This window comes from Anolis carolinensis, chromosome 5 (genome assembly GCF_035594765.1).
Source record: "Anolis carolinensis isolate JA03-04 chromosome 5, rAnoCar3.1.pri, whole genome shotgun sequence".
NCBI lineage: Eukaryota > Metazoa > Chordata > Lepidosauria > Squamata > Dactyloidae > Anolis > Anolis carolinensis.
The window spans coordinates 96,949,802-96,966,188 of NC_085845.1; the positions used below are offsets into that span (position 1 = coordinate 96,949,802).

The following is a 16,387-nucleotide window of genomic DNA, read 5'->3' on the forward strand; positions in this document are numbered from 1 at the left end:
GAAAGTTTGCCTGAGTAAACAAAAACATTTTACACTAGTCTCCACTTTTTAAATTTTCATTTTGTTGCACAAACCTATAGGTCTGTGGTTTTGAAAAACATGTGGCTACCAAGTCTGTAGCCAAGGGGTGGGGTGAGGGTTTCAATCCTCCCTAAATTTTAAGGTCAAAAACCCTGTTTTTTATTTTAATTGGTTAACCAAACCCACATGCTAAGTCAATTAGAAACAAAAATTAAGAGTCCCTCCAGAACTGCAAGCACTATCTCAACCAAATTTTTAACAATTAATTCACACTGTCATTACCTACCTTTCCACCAATTTACATAGCAATAGCAGCAATAGCTAATATAGAGGAAGCAACCACGTTGGTCCACAACTGGCAGAAATAGCCTAAGGTGCAGGAGGGACTTGAAGGCAGGCCCGGCCCAACACGGGACGCTAGCCACGCCCCTGCGTTGGGCGCCATGTTCCCAGGGGGGCTATCTAGCCCCCTGGGAGGCGGGGCCACACTTGGCCCAACCTCCAGCGCCCTGGCCCTGCCTCCTGCACTGCAGGAGGCATGGCCACACGATGCGGGAGGCGTGGCCAAGTCTGGCCCCGCTTCCCGCGCCGCCCGCCCGCTGCAGCGGGCGTCCTTCCAGGCCATGGCCTGGAAGGACTCCCGCCGCAGCTTGGCTGGGACAGGGTGCCCACCGCGGGAGGCGTGGCCAGCCCTGCTTCCCGCGGCGGGCACCCTGTCCCAGCCAGACTGTGGCGGGAGTCCAGTCCTTCCAGGCCACAGCTGGACTTTCACCGCGGCCTGGAAGGACTGGATTCCCGCCGCAGAGTGCCTGGGACAGGGTGCGCGGGGTGGGAGGCGTGGCTAGCTCTGGCCCCACCTCCCGCCGCACGTGCCCTGGCCACGCCTCCCACACCATGGGGGGACTTGTTCAGGGCGCCCGCGCACAGCGTGGGAGGCGGGGCCAGGTTTGGCCAACCCTCCCGCGCCGCCCCCGCCGTGGGTGGCGGGGTCAGGGCACCCACGTGCAGCGTGGGAGGTGGGGCCAGATCTGACCACGCCTCCCGCGGCGCGGTGGGGGGGGCGCAAATTTTTTTTTGCATACCCCCGAAAATTTCCTCGGGCCGGTCCTGCTTGAAGGTCCCCATGAAGGAGACCAGACATGGTTGACAGGGGCAGAGTTGCAGGCTATTTAAGGTCACTCCACCCCCTGCTGTGCTCTTTACTTCAGTTTGTGGTAGAAGGCAGGTTCCTAAGGGGGAATTAGGTCTTTCCCTCCTTGCTCCCTCCCCTCCCTTTTCCAGAGGATACTTAGTAGGGTCCCCATTACAATGCCTTTGCCCCAGGGATTCACCCTACAATTTGGGCAGTTTCTGCCCTTGGAATTTATTGGCCAGCATAGCATAAGGGCTGGAGGTTTGTTGGCTGCACTAAGCTGAGTTCTCCTCACCCGGTGGCATCTAGGCCTCCTGGGTTGCCTCAAGGAAGGCAATGTCTATCAAAACAACTGAACATTTTTGAGTTCATGGCAAAAAGGAAGAAGCCAAATATTGAAGACCAAGAAGACTGCAGTCTGAGAGCCATTGCAGCAGCTGATACTAAAGAAGACCCCAGAACTCGCATGCCTGGACTGCAGGTGAAAACTGAGGAAACTGTGGAAACTGAGGTGTCTACCACTGGTTCATCTAATCCAGTGATTCCCAAAGTGGGTGCTACTGCCCCCTGGTGGGAGCTGCAGTTATCCAGGGGGATGGTGATGGCCACAGGTGCATTTGGGGGCGGGGCCAGGGGAGGGGCAGGGCCTCTTTCCAAGTGCCGGAGACAGGGCTGAGCCCCTGAGGCACCTGTTAGGACACAGGGGGCAGAGCTAGAGGAGTGGCCGTGGCTTCTTCCCAAGATCCCGAGATAGGGCTGAGAATCTATACCTCTCCTGAGGCACTTGTTGGGACACAGAGGGCGTAGCTAGGGAAGGGGGTGGGGCCTCCTTCCAAGAGCCTGAGACAGGGCTGAGTCCCTATACCTCTCCTGAGAGGCCTTTTAGGACTAAAAGGTGGGGCTAGGGATGGGGCCTCTTCTCAAGAGCGTGAGACAGGGCTGAGCCTCTGTATACCTCCCCTGAGGTGCTTGTTAGAACATGGGAGTGGGTTATAGAGGTCCAGCCCCATCAGGCACTTGGGAAGAGGCCCCGCCCCCTCCTCTAGCCCAGCCCCCTGTGTCCTGGCAGGCGCCGCAGGACAGGGATAGAAGTTCAGCCCTACCTCAGAGCTCGTAACTCCGCCCATCCCAGTCCTGGCCACCCATTTGTGGCCCTGCCCACCTCCCCCTCCCAGCCCTACATCTTGGACTAGGGGAGAGGCTCAGCCCCACCCTCTTGAGCAGGAGCCACGCCCACTCCTTTAAGCCACGCCCCCTTTCCAGGGGGCACTGAGTAATATTTTTTCTGGAAAGGGGGTGGTAGGCCAAATAAGTTTGGGAACCACTGATCTAATCCAAGCCCTGCTACTGGTGCATTGGTTGCTAAAGCATTTATTTTGGATTTTCTTGGCAAGGTTTATTCAGAAGAGGCTTGCCATTTCTTTCCTCTAGGGCTGGGGGAATATATTTTACCTTGGGGTCACCCAGTGGGTTTCTATGGCTGAGTGGGGATTCAAACTCTGGTCTCCAGGCGTTCTGGTCCAATATTCAAACAACTACAGCATGCTAGCTCTTTGCTACAGTAAGGGAAAAAAAGATACACACATCTGTATTTCATTGGAATGTAAAATTTGGAGTGTCATAGCTATAGAGAAAACCGTGCTACCACAGTAATTCTTTTTCTAAGAAAAAATATTTGGCGTTTTCTGCACTTACTGGGTGTATAGCAGCATGTTCTTTCCCAAATGTTATTATTCCACAGCTGTTTACGGTTGCTTGGGAGTTTAACAATGACGTGCTGTGCAAAACTTCAATACAAGAGCTTGGGAAGGTTTTGATGCAGGAATGCACACCATCAGGTTTAAAATGATGAAAAGCAGAACTGTGCGTGTGGGTGGGAGGAGAATATCACACTTTTTCATTTAGTTTATGTGTACGTCCACCCACTGTAACATATGCTCATACTTCAGTAGGTGAACACACTGAAATACAACTTTTTACAGCGTTCCCACATGGCGGATCCTGACGGGTAGTGTCTCTAATTAGGACGACTCTCCATGCTGTGTGTTTTATATGCCGAACATTGAGTATTTACATGTTCTTTAAACCTTGGAAACAGATGAACAGTTTGATACACAAGCCAGAAAGCTTTCTTCGATGAGACACAGTTGCTGGCACATGGCATTAATGAGGAATTGGGCCCATCAGGATTAGGCATCATGTTGCCAGACATTTAGCCAGAGCACACACGGTTGTGTCAGTTTATCACTTCCTCTGTGCACAGACAGTACTAATTTGTCTGTGGGGAACAAATATTTTCATTATTATTTCTGAGGACACTGATCATATCAGGTTTCTCAACTTTATTTTCATCAGTGAGGGCACTGGCTCATTCATACCACAGCTTTACAAATTGTTGGAAAATGCTTCCCAACCAAGCATTATCTTTAATCCCTTAACCACTTGCTATTAGAGTAATGGGGTTTTAGGCAGTATAGGTTTACTGCATGCCTCTCTCTCTAGAATTTTTCCATGTTCTCAGTTACACTTTATGATGATGTGTTTAAGGAACTAGACCTTGTGGCAATCACAGGAAAGACCCTGGAGATCAAGGATTGATTCCCTGCTTGGCCATGGGTTATCTTAGATGAGTCACACACTCAGCCCCAGAAAATCCCATAATAGGCTCACTTTAAGGTTGCCATAAGTCAGATTTGAAGGCACATAATAACAATAAGCAATATGAGCTTTTTTCATATGGGCCGGGCTGTGGCACAGCTGGCTAGTAACCAGTTGCAATAAATCACTACTGACCGAGAGGTCATGAGTTCAAAGCCCAGGTTGGGTTAAGCCCCCAACCATTAAATAGCCCGGCTTGCTGTTGACCTATGCAGCCCCGAAAGACAGTTGCATCTGTCAAGTAGGGAAATTTAGGTATGCTTTATGCGGGAGGCTAATTTAACTAATTTACAACACCATAAAACTGCCAGCAAAACACGAGGAAAGGAATGAGGAAGTACAGCCACTAGTGGACGGTGAAGCAACAGCTCCCCCTGTGGCTGGAATCGTGAAGCTGGAAAAATGTGAAATGCCTCTGTGTCTGTCTATACTGTATGTTGTTTGTCTGTTGGCATTGAATGTTTGCCATATATGTGTTCATTGTAATCCGCCCTGAGTCCCCTTTGGGGTGAGAAGGGCGGAATATAAATACTGTAAATAAATAAATAAATAAATAAATGTTCTCTCTTGAGGTGAAAAATAACAATTCTTCCAGAATGTGAGTAGCTGATCTTTTTTGAGAAAAGCAAATTAAAAGAATTAAAGCTAGAAACAGGTTTCTACTTGGTAGCACTAGAAACTTGGCACCTGATACCATTACAAACCTGTCATCCAAAACCCACAAGACTCGAGTACCAGGAGTTCATATTCAAGAATTCATATATCAAGTTTGTTTACTACAATTTAATCTCACCTAAAATTCCAAACTTTCTATAGACATTTCTGTAGACATGAACCACACCCAACCATGACATGCTAGGTCTCAACTAGAATGCACTCTTAAATCTGGAAATACCCATATACAAAGATGAAGTATGATGTTTCAAGGTAACTAATGGATGAACTACTCCTTTGAACTTTGTCACATATATAACATTTCTTTGAGTATAATGCACCATTGAATGTAATGCACACCTCAGTTTTGGCAATGTAATTTAGCCAAATAAAGTGAGCATTAGACTTCAGTAAATATGGTAATAACCCCTTCCTCTATGTTAGTTATTGAATTGAGATACATTCAGCACAAAACTACAATCACATTTCTAAAGTCAAGAATAAATGTGTGATATTGTTTCTATTTCTCGAATGCCATTTGTCTAAAAAAGGAAAAGAAACTATGCACCTCACATATAAAATATACAAAATTTAAAAAGTAATTAATGATCAAATTCAAGACTTTCTTGAAGATCATGTTATGGTGAGAATCAACTGCCTTAAGTTTCATTGAAATGTACACAAAACAGAGATATAACTTTTAGTTAATAATGCATGAATAAAAATCAGCACGTATAAAATTAAGAAACAAAACATGTTTATCACTAACACAAAAGATTCATGACAAAATTTAAAGTCAAATCTGTTTGCTTTACCTTTTATAATATTTACATTTCTCCTCAAGCATAAAGAGCATCCCATTTTCCCCAACATCCACTTTTGAACAGGTTGTAAAAATTCACATGAACTTTGTCAGGTATTTTCATGTCTACACATTTTCAAGTCATGTTTACATTTAAAAAAAAAAAACCATGTCTTCTATATGTCCTTTTTAAATATATTCCTTTCCCCAACATCATCATTTTTGTACATAATTTCCATGGAAATTTTTTAAAACATAAAATTCAGATGAGCACAAACACACAAAAAATAACGTTATTCTGGTCCAAATTAGTGCAAATTAGATTACTTAATATTAACACATGAACAAAATTAATTTCTTAATCATTGCACATATTTAACAATGTGAACAACACTGTGTCATTTCAAGCCAGACAACTGAATGTGAAATCACATTCATGCTCTGCAAATATGTTGTAGCTACTTAAGATTTGAGTGGTACCATTTTCTTTTCTTTCCCTCTCTCCTTCCTTCCTTTCTCCCTCTCCCCCTCTTTTTTTTGTTGAACTAATGGCAAATCTGGAATATTGAGAAAACGTCTTTGACATGATCACAAATTGGTTTCTGCAGTGGCCATGACCAATTAGAAACATGTATTTCATGGAAGAAACATCAGTGAGGCTAAAAGACAAGCAACCGATCCAAGAAACTGAATATGTACCAGAAACAAAAGAGGCTGGCCCACAGAACACAAAACCACTTATTTGAATTTAAAATTTCCAAACAATATGTCAATCCCACAGATAATGCAACCTAGTAAGCCTAAAAGACTTGAACACCACCACAATAGTTGTATTTGGCTTCCCTTTCTTACATCTCCCCGTTCGAAACCCCAAGCAGGAAACAAGTGAATCCTGTATTCTGATTTGGTTTTGTATGCCAAGTTCCGTATATGGAAGCAGCCAGAGCTTGGAAAGTTGGTTTTAAGAAGAATCAATTTGACATGCAGATACAACTCATAATTTAAACTAAGCCATTGGAAGATTCCCTAAAAGAGCATCTTTATAGCCCTGTTCATTTGTACAAGAGTTTTCCAGGCCATTATATACTTAAAGCTAGCTCTCTCAAAGTTCCTTCTTATTTGGTCTTGTGAGCTTTCAGACCATTTCCAACTCATGGCAACCATAAGATGAACTTTCCATGGATTCTTCTTGCCAATAATTTTTCACAGGCACTTTGCCACTGCCTTCCTCCAATATTCAAACCACTATATCAATTGGCCCCATGTATATTCTGCCTAAACCTGATCCCATGTATGGCTCCCATTCTGGCCAAATGTGGTTTACTTCTCCAGAGAGTAATTAATACAAGGAATGGTTTAGAACAGGGGTCCCCAAACTTTTTAAACAGGGGGCCAGTTCACAGTTCCAAAGACTGGTGGAGGGCCGGACTATAATAATAATAATAATAATAATAATAATAATAATAATAATAATAATAATAATAATAATAATAATAATATATCAAACAGTCCTAAATGCTTGGAAAGTGTTTGACTTGTGATTTTGTGATACGAAATCCAGCATATATATCTCATTTGCTGTGTTATACTGTGCCCTTCTGTCAATAATAATAATAATAATAATAATAATAATAATAATAATAATAATAATAATAAAAAGAGGGTTGGAAGAGACCCCTTGGGCCATTTAATCCAACCCCCTTCTGCCTTTGTGCACCAAAAGCACTAGCAAAGCACCCCTTAATAATTAATAATTAATTAATTAATAATTAAAATACCGTTATAAAAAAGCAAAGCTTTGGAAGGCTGCACAGTCCCTCAGGCCGGTGGAGGGCCGGACTATAGTTTTTTTAAAAAAAACTATGAACAAATTCCCATGCACACTGCACATATCTTATTTTGAAGTAAAAAAAAAAAACAGAACAGGAACAAATACAGCCTCAATGTTAATAATAATCATCATCATAATAAAAATAATACAGAGGGTTGGAAGAGACCTCTTGGGCAATTTAGTCCAATCCCGTTCTGCCTTTGTGCACCAAAAGCACAAACAAAGCACTCGTGACAGATGGCCACCCAGCCTCAATGTTGTTGTGGTTGATAATAATAATAATAATAATAATAATAATAATAATAATAATAATAATAATAAATAATCAAACAGTCCTAAATGCTTGGGAAGTGTTTGACTTGTGATTTTGTAATACGAAATCCAGCATATATATCTCATTTGCTGTGTTATACTGTGTCCTTCTGTCAATAATAATAATAATAATAATAATAATAATAATAATAATAAAGAGGGTTGGAAGAGACCTCTTGGGCCATTTAATCCAACCCCTTCTGCCTTTGTGCACCAAAAGCACTAGCAAAACACCCCTTAATAATTAATAATTAATTAATTAATAATTAAAATACCATTATAAACAAGCAAAGCTTTGGAAGGCTGCACAGTCCCTCAGGCTGGTGGAGGGCTAGACTATAGTTGTTGTTTTTTTTAAACTATGAACAAATTCCCATGCACACTGCTCATATCTTATTTTGAAGTAAAAAAACAAACAAAAAAAAACAGGAACAAATACAGCCTCAATGTTAATAATAATAATCATCATAATAAAAACAATAAAGAGGGTTGGAAGAGACTTCTTGGGCAATTTAGTCCAATCCCGTTCTGCCTTTGTGCACCAAAAGCACAAACAAAGCACTCGTGACAGATGGCCACCCAGCCTCAATGTTGTTGTTGTTAATAATAATAATAATAATAATAATAATAATAATAATAATAATAATAAATAATCAAACAGTCCTAAATGCTTGGGAAGTGTTTGGCTTGTGATTTTGTGATACGAAATCCAGCATATATATCTCATTTGCTGTGTTATACTGTGTCCTTCTGTCAATAATAATAATAATAGTAAAGAAGATTGGAAGAGACCCCTTGGGCCATTTAATCCAACCCCCTTCTGCCCTTGTGCACCAAAAGCACTAGCAAAGCACCCCTTAATAATTAATTAAATAATAATTAAAATACCATTATAAACAAGCAAAGCTTTGGAAGGCCGCACCAGGCAAGGGAGGAGGTGGGTTTCTGCTGAGTTATATTAACCTAGGCTGCATCCACACTAACTGGGTTAATCCAGATCGGCCCACATACATTTTGTGGCTGCCCATGGGCTGATCTATATCCGCACTGATCTAAATGGTCAGTGAAGATAGAGCCTTGCCAGATTTCTGCATGGAAAAGGAACAAGTGATATAATCCCAAAATAGCATTGACTGTACCACGTAGAATCATAGAATAGTAGAGTTGGAAGAGACCTCATGGGCCATCCAGTCCAACCCCCTGCCAAGAAGCAGGAAATCGCATTCAAAGCACCCCCGACAGATGGCCATCCAGCCTCTGCTTAAAAGCCTCCAAGGAAGGAGCCTCCACCACAGCCCGGGGGAGAGAGTTCCACTGTCGAACAGCCCTCACAGTTAGGAAGTTCTTCCTGATGTTCAGGTGGAATCTCCTTTCCTGTAGTTTGAAGCCATTGTTCCGTGTCCTAGTCTGCAGGGCAGCAGAAAACAAGCTTGCTCCCTCCTCCCTATGACTTCCCTTCACGTATTTGTACATGGCTATCATGTCTCCTCTCAGCCTTCTCTTCTGCAGGCTAAACATGCCCAGCTCTTTAAGCCGCTCCTCATAGGGCTTGTTCTCCAGACCCTTAATCATTTTAGTCGCCCTCCTCTGGACGCTTTCCAGCTTGTCAACATCTCCCTTCAACTGCGGTGCCCAGAATTGGACGCAGTATTCCAGGTGTGGTCTGACCAAGGCAGAATAGAGGGGGAGCATGACTTCCCTGGATCTAGACGCTATACCCCTATTGATGCAGGCCAGAATCCCATTGGCTTTTTTAGCTGCTGCATCACATTGTTGGCTCATGTTTAACTTGTTGTCCACGAGGACTCCAAGGTCTTTTTCGCACACACTGCTGTCAAGCCAGGCGTCCCCCATTCTGTATCTTTGATTTCCATTTTTTCTGCCGAAATGAAGTATCTTGCATTTGTCCCTGTTGAACTTCATTTTGTTAGTTTCGGCCCATCTCTCTAGTCTGTCAAGATCGTTTTGAATTCTGCTCCTGTCTTCTGGAGTGTTAGCTATCCCTCACTTCAGATGAGGGTGATAATTCTAAACCAGGGGTCCCCAAACTAAGGCCCAGGGGCCACATGCGGCCCATCGAAGCCATTTATCCGGCCCCTGTGGCGGCAGCTCCTTCCACTAGGATTCGGGTTCTCCTTCAAGTTATGGCAGTCTAGACACCTACATCTGATTCCTATGTAGAACTGGTTGCAGGAATCCCAACAGTCACCCCTTGCTTCTGGAATCAGGTAGCCTGGAGACACAGAACAGCTGCCCTCTCCTGCTCACCTCGCCATGTTGTTGCTGGCTATGGCAGTGACAGATAGAACCTACCTTATGCTGGGGGGTCCATCCTCCTCCTTAAGTATCTTGTAGCTAATGATGCAGAGAGAAAGAAAGGCTTCACCCCTCTTTCCATCTTCCTTTGCAAGTCACAAGACATGGCACTCGTACTGTAAGGTAGGTTCCCTGCAATTGCTGTAACTAGCAGCGACATGGGCGGAGAGGGTTGACATTTCAATCCCTGCTTAGTTGTGCTAAACCAAGTTGGGCAGTGCGGATGTCCTGTCACTGCTGAGTCGACTCAGGGCAGTCCTGTTTCGGATGCCAGCTCCATCCCACTTTGTCAGTGTAGAACCACGCTTTGGAGGCTTCCATTCTCTTTTATGGTACAGACACCATAAAACCACTTTGCGATCAATGTTGGAAATGAGCCAATATTACAACATCGAAAAAGGCACTATGGTCTTAAAAACTTACCAGGCAGTTGAGCTTGGAAAAGACATCAGCGGTGGATTTAAAGCTTCTCCTTTCAATGCATGTCCTGTCTGCAATGTTTGAGGCATAGGCTGAGGTTGAGCCGGAGTCTGTGCTTGTCTTGGGTCCTGAGAAGGTTTAATCCACCGACTTGGTTCCGGTTTCATCCATTTCCCCTGGATTCCCCAGCTTGCTAGGTATAGTTTGCAAATATCATAGTTCATTGAGGAATAATACAAAAGGTCCAGTACCAGCAAGACCACAACAAAAAAGCCATAGATCCACACTCCTAATAACGCGCTGTAATTACTGCAAAAAAGAAATGACAAAATAAGTGTCAACAATGAGCCTTGACTTCTTGCCATTATCATGAATCATTAGATATTTTAAAATACATATACGGATGAGCTCTCTGACCATATATGGATGGTTCGTCTGCCAGTTTTTTAATCTATTCTTACTTATACAAGCAGTCCCCAAGTTATGAACAATATAGGTTCTGTAGGTTTATTCTTAAGTTCAATTTGTATGTAAGTCAGAACAGGTACACACACAAATACACATATGTATAGCATAGGGAAGGATTAACACTAGTGATGTGCATGGTATTTGTTTCATCTGTTTCATTCATCTATTCGTTTAGTATTGTCCATTTGGATGCATGAAATGAAAGATGCCATTTTCAGACGAAACAAAAGGCGACACAAAAGAGAAAGCTGTATGGTCACTGTGCTTGCTTTTGTTTTCCTTTTGTTTCGGGCTGCGTAACAATAAGCAGGTATGACAGAGGGCTGCTTTCCCATTACAGCTGATGTGTACCAATGGGGGTTAATAATAATATTAATAACAATAGTTAATCTGGGACCCTAAGCTGGGTCTGAGAGAGGGCTGCTTCCCCATGACAGCTGATGTGTGCCAATGGATATTAATATTAATAATATTAATAATAACAATAGTACTCTGGGGAAGAGTCAAACATTTTAAAAGTTGGTGGGCTAAAAGGGGTTGAAATGCCCTCTGTGTGTGGCAATTTTCACCCCTCTAGCCCAAAAACTGAGCAAGGTGAGGGGGGGTGAGCCTTGGAATTCCTCCCATTGCCGCCAATGGTTTTCAGTTTTTTTCATAAGTGAGATGAAAATTCTATTCATCTTTGGAAATGGGAACAAATAAAAACTACACAAAACAAACAGCGATTCCATACAAATGCACACCACTAGTTAATACCCCTGTGGTGTTTGTTTCTCTGTCTGTGCCCCATTCAAAAGATTTCACCTCACTTTCTGTCTCTGTGATAATTGGATTTTGAAAAAAAATTGGCTTGCTGTGGAAACAAGGATTAGTGATGAAACTCCAGTGGAGATACCTTTTCCCCATGATGACTTTTTCAAGAGTAAAATTCCCTCCAAGGGGTAGATTTCTCTCACTTCCGGTTGTTTCAACCCATTTCTTAAATATGAGTTGATTGTAAGTTCGATGTTTGTAACTCGGGGACTGCCTGTAATTCATTTTATATCTCTCAGAGCAGCATACATAGTGATTCACAGAAAACCGCTCTCTGGGTATTAATTATATATGTACATACTTAGTCCCTTAATACTTTATTGTGAGAGCTTCATTCAAATATCTACAATATTGGTACAGTTCAACATGAATATTTCTTTTCAGGTCAGTTTTAGTGTTTGGAAGATTCCACAAGATTTGCTATGAAATCCTGCACAAAGAGTTTATTGAGATATGTATGATAGGGGAAAAAACAAGCACACCTGTATGATGATATTATTGTCTCTAAAATGCTATTGTCAGTACAAACTGTGCATTAAAAAGTCATGCCTACGCTCAGCTGTTTCTGAAAGACAAATTATATTATCAGCATAACCATGTGATTTAGTTTGGTTGGACTACACCAACTAAAGATAACAGATGGCTGAATGTACCCTAGTAGAAACTACGTTCACAGATGGTATACTCCTTTCACAGAAAATTAAAGAAAACTAGTTTGGAGAACTTTGTAAATTGTTTTGTGCTGGTAGGATTTCTTTTCTCTTTTCTATTACTTTTAAGAAATGTGGATACAATGACGTGCTGCAGCCCTCCATAACTACAAGCTCTGCATTCAAGCATGCAATTGCTCAGCTTGATAAGAAGTGCAGCATATGATTCTGCCAACTGTGTAGTTCAGCAGTACAAAACGCACAGGTACTGCCAAATTATTCCCTCTGGTCTTGCTTTCAGGCTGCTGAGTGCGGCATCTTTAAATGGAGGACCAAGTTAATGGAACAGAGTGTGCTGTAAAAAAGAAACCAGTATGAAATTTTGACGGGGAGGGGGTTGGAGGTGGAAGTCACCGTATGAGCCTGAAAATGAAATGCCTTTCTGTTTCTGTCAATGTTTTTGCAAAACCGACCATGGCATGCCATTATGTTCACAGCCTGGTTCAATTTTTTTTACTTCATTGCCTAGAATGTCATGTGTGCTAAATGTGCATGCCACAAATGGTTCTTGGAGGTGGTGAAGGAAGACAAAAACAGGAACATCATTTTAAAAACCTTAATGAGGGCTCTTTTTCAGATATGATTATTTGATACTCACCTCACTAGCTGCATCAAAGCAGTCCACCAATGTACAAGAGACAATCTACTAGCACGATACAGATTTTAACTAAATGGACCCCCATATATATTTGGTCCTGCCTGTATCATTGTAAACTGGAGGTGTTCCGTCTCCCAGGAGTTTGATTTTACAAGCTGCCCATAGTTGTAGAAATAGCACCTGTTTGCATTTGTTCCAGGGTTGCTGCAGATTCTGCAGCACCCTGATAGTTAGCCATTAGTAGAGTTTGTAGCTAGCTCAGCAAAGTCTTTCCTGCTTGCAGCTTGCAAATGTATCTTTTTGTTCTGGAGACTGCCCTTTTCTTGGGGAAAGAAGGCTCCATTTTGAGAAGCCTCTTGCCTTCTAGACTGAAGAAAAAAAGAACTCAGATGTGCTTGTGTGGCCAAGCCAGGCCAACTCTGACAAAGCCATCGTAAGTATTGACCTCTGCCTTTAAAACCAGTGCTGAGCACAGATAGGGAAAGACCTGCTCTTTCTAAAAATAGTAGCTTAGCACTGGGGCAGAGAATGTCTCAGGATTTCTCTGCTGCTGGAAGAAGTTCTACCTACTTCGCCTCAAAAACTAGCTTTGAGCTTAGATAGTTATAGACCTGCTCTTTCTGATAGCTCAGGGCTAGGGTAAAGAGGATCTCAGGATCTCTTCACCTTTGGAGGAAGTTAAACCAGCAACTAAAGGGGAAAAGCAAGAAAGGAACATCTGTAAGGTTTTATAAGTTGACTGTTTATATTTGCAACCTTAACTATGTGTGCCAAGTCTGCCATGGACTTTGTGAAAATAAAATTTTGTTTGATTGTTCAACTTGAAGTGCCTTTGGTTACTGGGATTTCCAGAGCTTCTAAGTAAGGCCCCCGCAGTTCACCTGGGCAAAGGAAGAAGCACATCTTAAAGCTGTAAAAGGTGCATGGGTGTGACGGCATAGGTTAAAATAATACAGAGTCTGCTGGTACATTTATTATGGCATAAACTTTCAGCGATTACACAGCCAATCTTCTAGAAACAAACTTCCTGACACCTCTAAAACATCTTAGGAGCCAAACTGTCAACATAACTTCCAAAAGAGTAGTTGTTTTAGTCTGTTGCCATGAAAATAGCAAGGCTCATAAACCTGTATGGTAACAGTAATGCTCATAAACACCAGCTTTTTACTGGGAACTGTTTTATATACCACCACTGACAGAATAGAAACCACACAAATGTGTAACTAAATAAAATTCACAGTTCCACACTGCTTTCCTGAGATTATGAAAATATTTATAATATTTTAAATCTTTCATTTTTAGATGATTCTGTAAATATTATAATATTCCACATTACAGATGAGAACCTGAGGGAGGCAGAGTGATAGCAATTTGCTTAAGGCTACTAGTACGTTTGTGCCTGAGAAACCATTGGATATGTAGCTATGGAGAGCTCCATTAATTTTCTTACTATGTACCACTAGCTATTAAATGAATAATGTATTGTACACTGGTGGCTCGGGGTAGTAAACTAATGAGAAAAAACATACAAAACCCAATAGAAAGAGAAGACAATGATTAAGTAGAGCTCTTCATATATGCTGGGGTTAGGGACACAGGACACTGATGAAAGTGAACAAGCACAAATAAAATGAAGACAATTTTCTTATAAGACAGAACATCTCTCTAGGATCCTCCAGTGTGACGTTGTATGGGCAACATCCAGCTGAAGTTGCCCATACAATCGCTCTGGATGACTTAGAGATTCCTAGGGAGAACATTTTAATTAATTTTAATTTAGTGTGTTAAAGCACTGAGCTGCTGAACTTGATGACCGAAAGGTCCCAGGTTCACATCCCGGGAGCGGAATGAGCACCCACTGTTGCTCCAGCTTCTGCCAACCTAGCATTTTGAAAACATGCCAATGTGAGTAGATCAATAGGTACTGCTCTGGCGGGAAGGTAACGGCACTCCATGCAGTCATGCTGGCCACATAACCTTGGAGGTGTCTACGGACAACGCCGGCTCTTTGACTTAGAAATGGAGATGAGCACCAACCCCCACAGTCAGACATGACAGAGTCAGAGAAAGACATTTAGGTTTTTAGAAATACGTTGAGCTGGAATAATGAAGTACTAAATTACAAATTTGAAAGAGTTGCCATTCATGGCAAGAAATCTTTCATCAATGTTAGGATTTTGGCCTGCATCAAAAGGAGTTTAGTGCCAAGATCAAGGGAAATCATAGTGTCCCTCTTCTGTTCTGGTCAGACCTAATCTGGAATAATGAGTCAAATTCTGGACACCGCAATTCAAGAAGGATATCGACAAGCTGGAACGTGTCCAGAGGAGGGCAACTAAAATGATCAAAAGTCTGGAAAACATGCCTTATGAGGAGTGGCATAAAGAGCTGGGTATGTTTAGCCTGAAGAAAAGAATGTTGAGAGGAGACATGATAGCGATGTTTAAACAGTTGAATAGACATCATAAGGAAGGTGCAGCATGCTTGTTTTCTGCTGCTGTGGAGACTAGGACTGGGAGCAATGTGTTCAAATTATAGGGAAGGAGATTCCACCTGAACATTAGGAAGAACTTCTTAATTGTAGAAGCTGTTCAACAGTGGAACTCTCTGCCTCAGAGTGTGGTGGAAGAAGCTCAGGATCTGGATGACCATCTGTCAGGGGTGCTTTGATTGTGCTTTTCTTACATGGCAGGGAGTCAAACTGGATGGCCCCTTTGGTCTCTTTCAACTCTGTGATTCTATAATTCTATGAAACCACTCATATGTGAAACTACAATAACACTAATAATAATATGGTTCTATTCTGTGATTCCAAGAAATCCACAGCGTAAGTATTCTTCAACAATGACCACCCAGCTTCATACAAAGGGGACAAATGTATTCTGCTTATTTTGAGGGTTTTGATGTAGGGAATCAAAGAAATTGAAAAAAAAAGGGTAAAATGATTCTACTGACATGACTTTTTAAAAAAAGCTTTTAGCATCCGGATTGAGTGGACTGAAAATGGGAATGTATTCAAGATCAGAACAACTCACAGAAAGCACCTTCTCATTGAACCAGCACTCACTTTTAACACTGTAATTCACAGAATCCTACAGTTATCATGGCTTGGCTAGGAGTCATGCAAGCTAGTAGGATCTGGAAGACATAGTAAATAAAGTAGCATTTCCAAGCTTTGCAGCAAATCAATGTCGGCTCCTGTGCTTGGGATAGAGAAAGGCTTATTTTCTTTCAACATCAGTGAATGTTTGAAAGCCTTTATATGTTCTCTATATTTTTAGAACTACTGTAGAACTCTCTTCTTGTAGAAGAATAAGGACCCAAACATTAGCACTTCTCACAATTCCATCAGTTGTCTCTCTGCATATATTGTTTGTTCAGTTCATTAAAAACCATTTAGTGAAAAATGAACGCTATTTTAACAAAAAAATTATTAGAGGAAGCCATATGTAGAATCTCCGTCTGTTCCTTAAAAACAACATCTGCTTCTGACAATTACATATAGAAGAGATTTAAATATAGTAGAGATTACTTTTGTTGAAAAATATTTTGTTTAAATCAGAAAATAAAAAGGATATGTTTGTGAGCCTTCCCCTGCCCCCAAGTTTTGTCTTTTACTCTACCAAGTTGTGTCCTTTATTACTGAACTACT

The 16,387-nt window shown here is 41.9% G+C and overlaps 1 protein-coding gene across 11 annotated transcripts in view; it reads right to left on the reverse strand.

Annotated features, from left to right (window-relative positions):
* shisal1 (shisa like 1) overlaps nt 1–16,387 on the reverse strand; it is a 267,217-nt gene that overhangs the window by 168,008 nt on the left and 82,822 nt on the right. For all 11 annotated transcript variants that reach the window (XM_062981949.1, XM_062981950.1, XM_062981951.1 and 8 more), the window contains exon 4: nt 10,150–10,455. In XM_062981949.1, the coding sequence (XP_062838019.1) occupies nt 10,150–10,455 (306 nt within the window). The remainder of the gene's footprint in view (nt 1–10,149; nt 10,456–16,387) is intronic.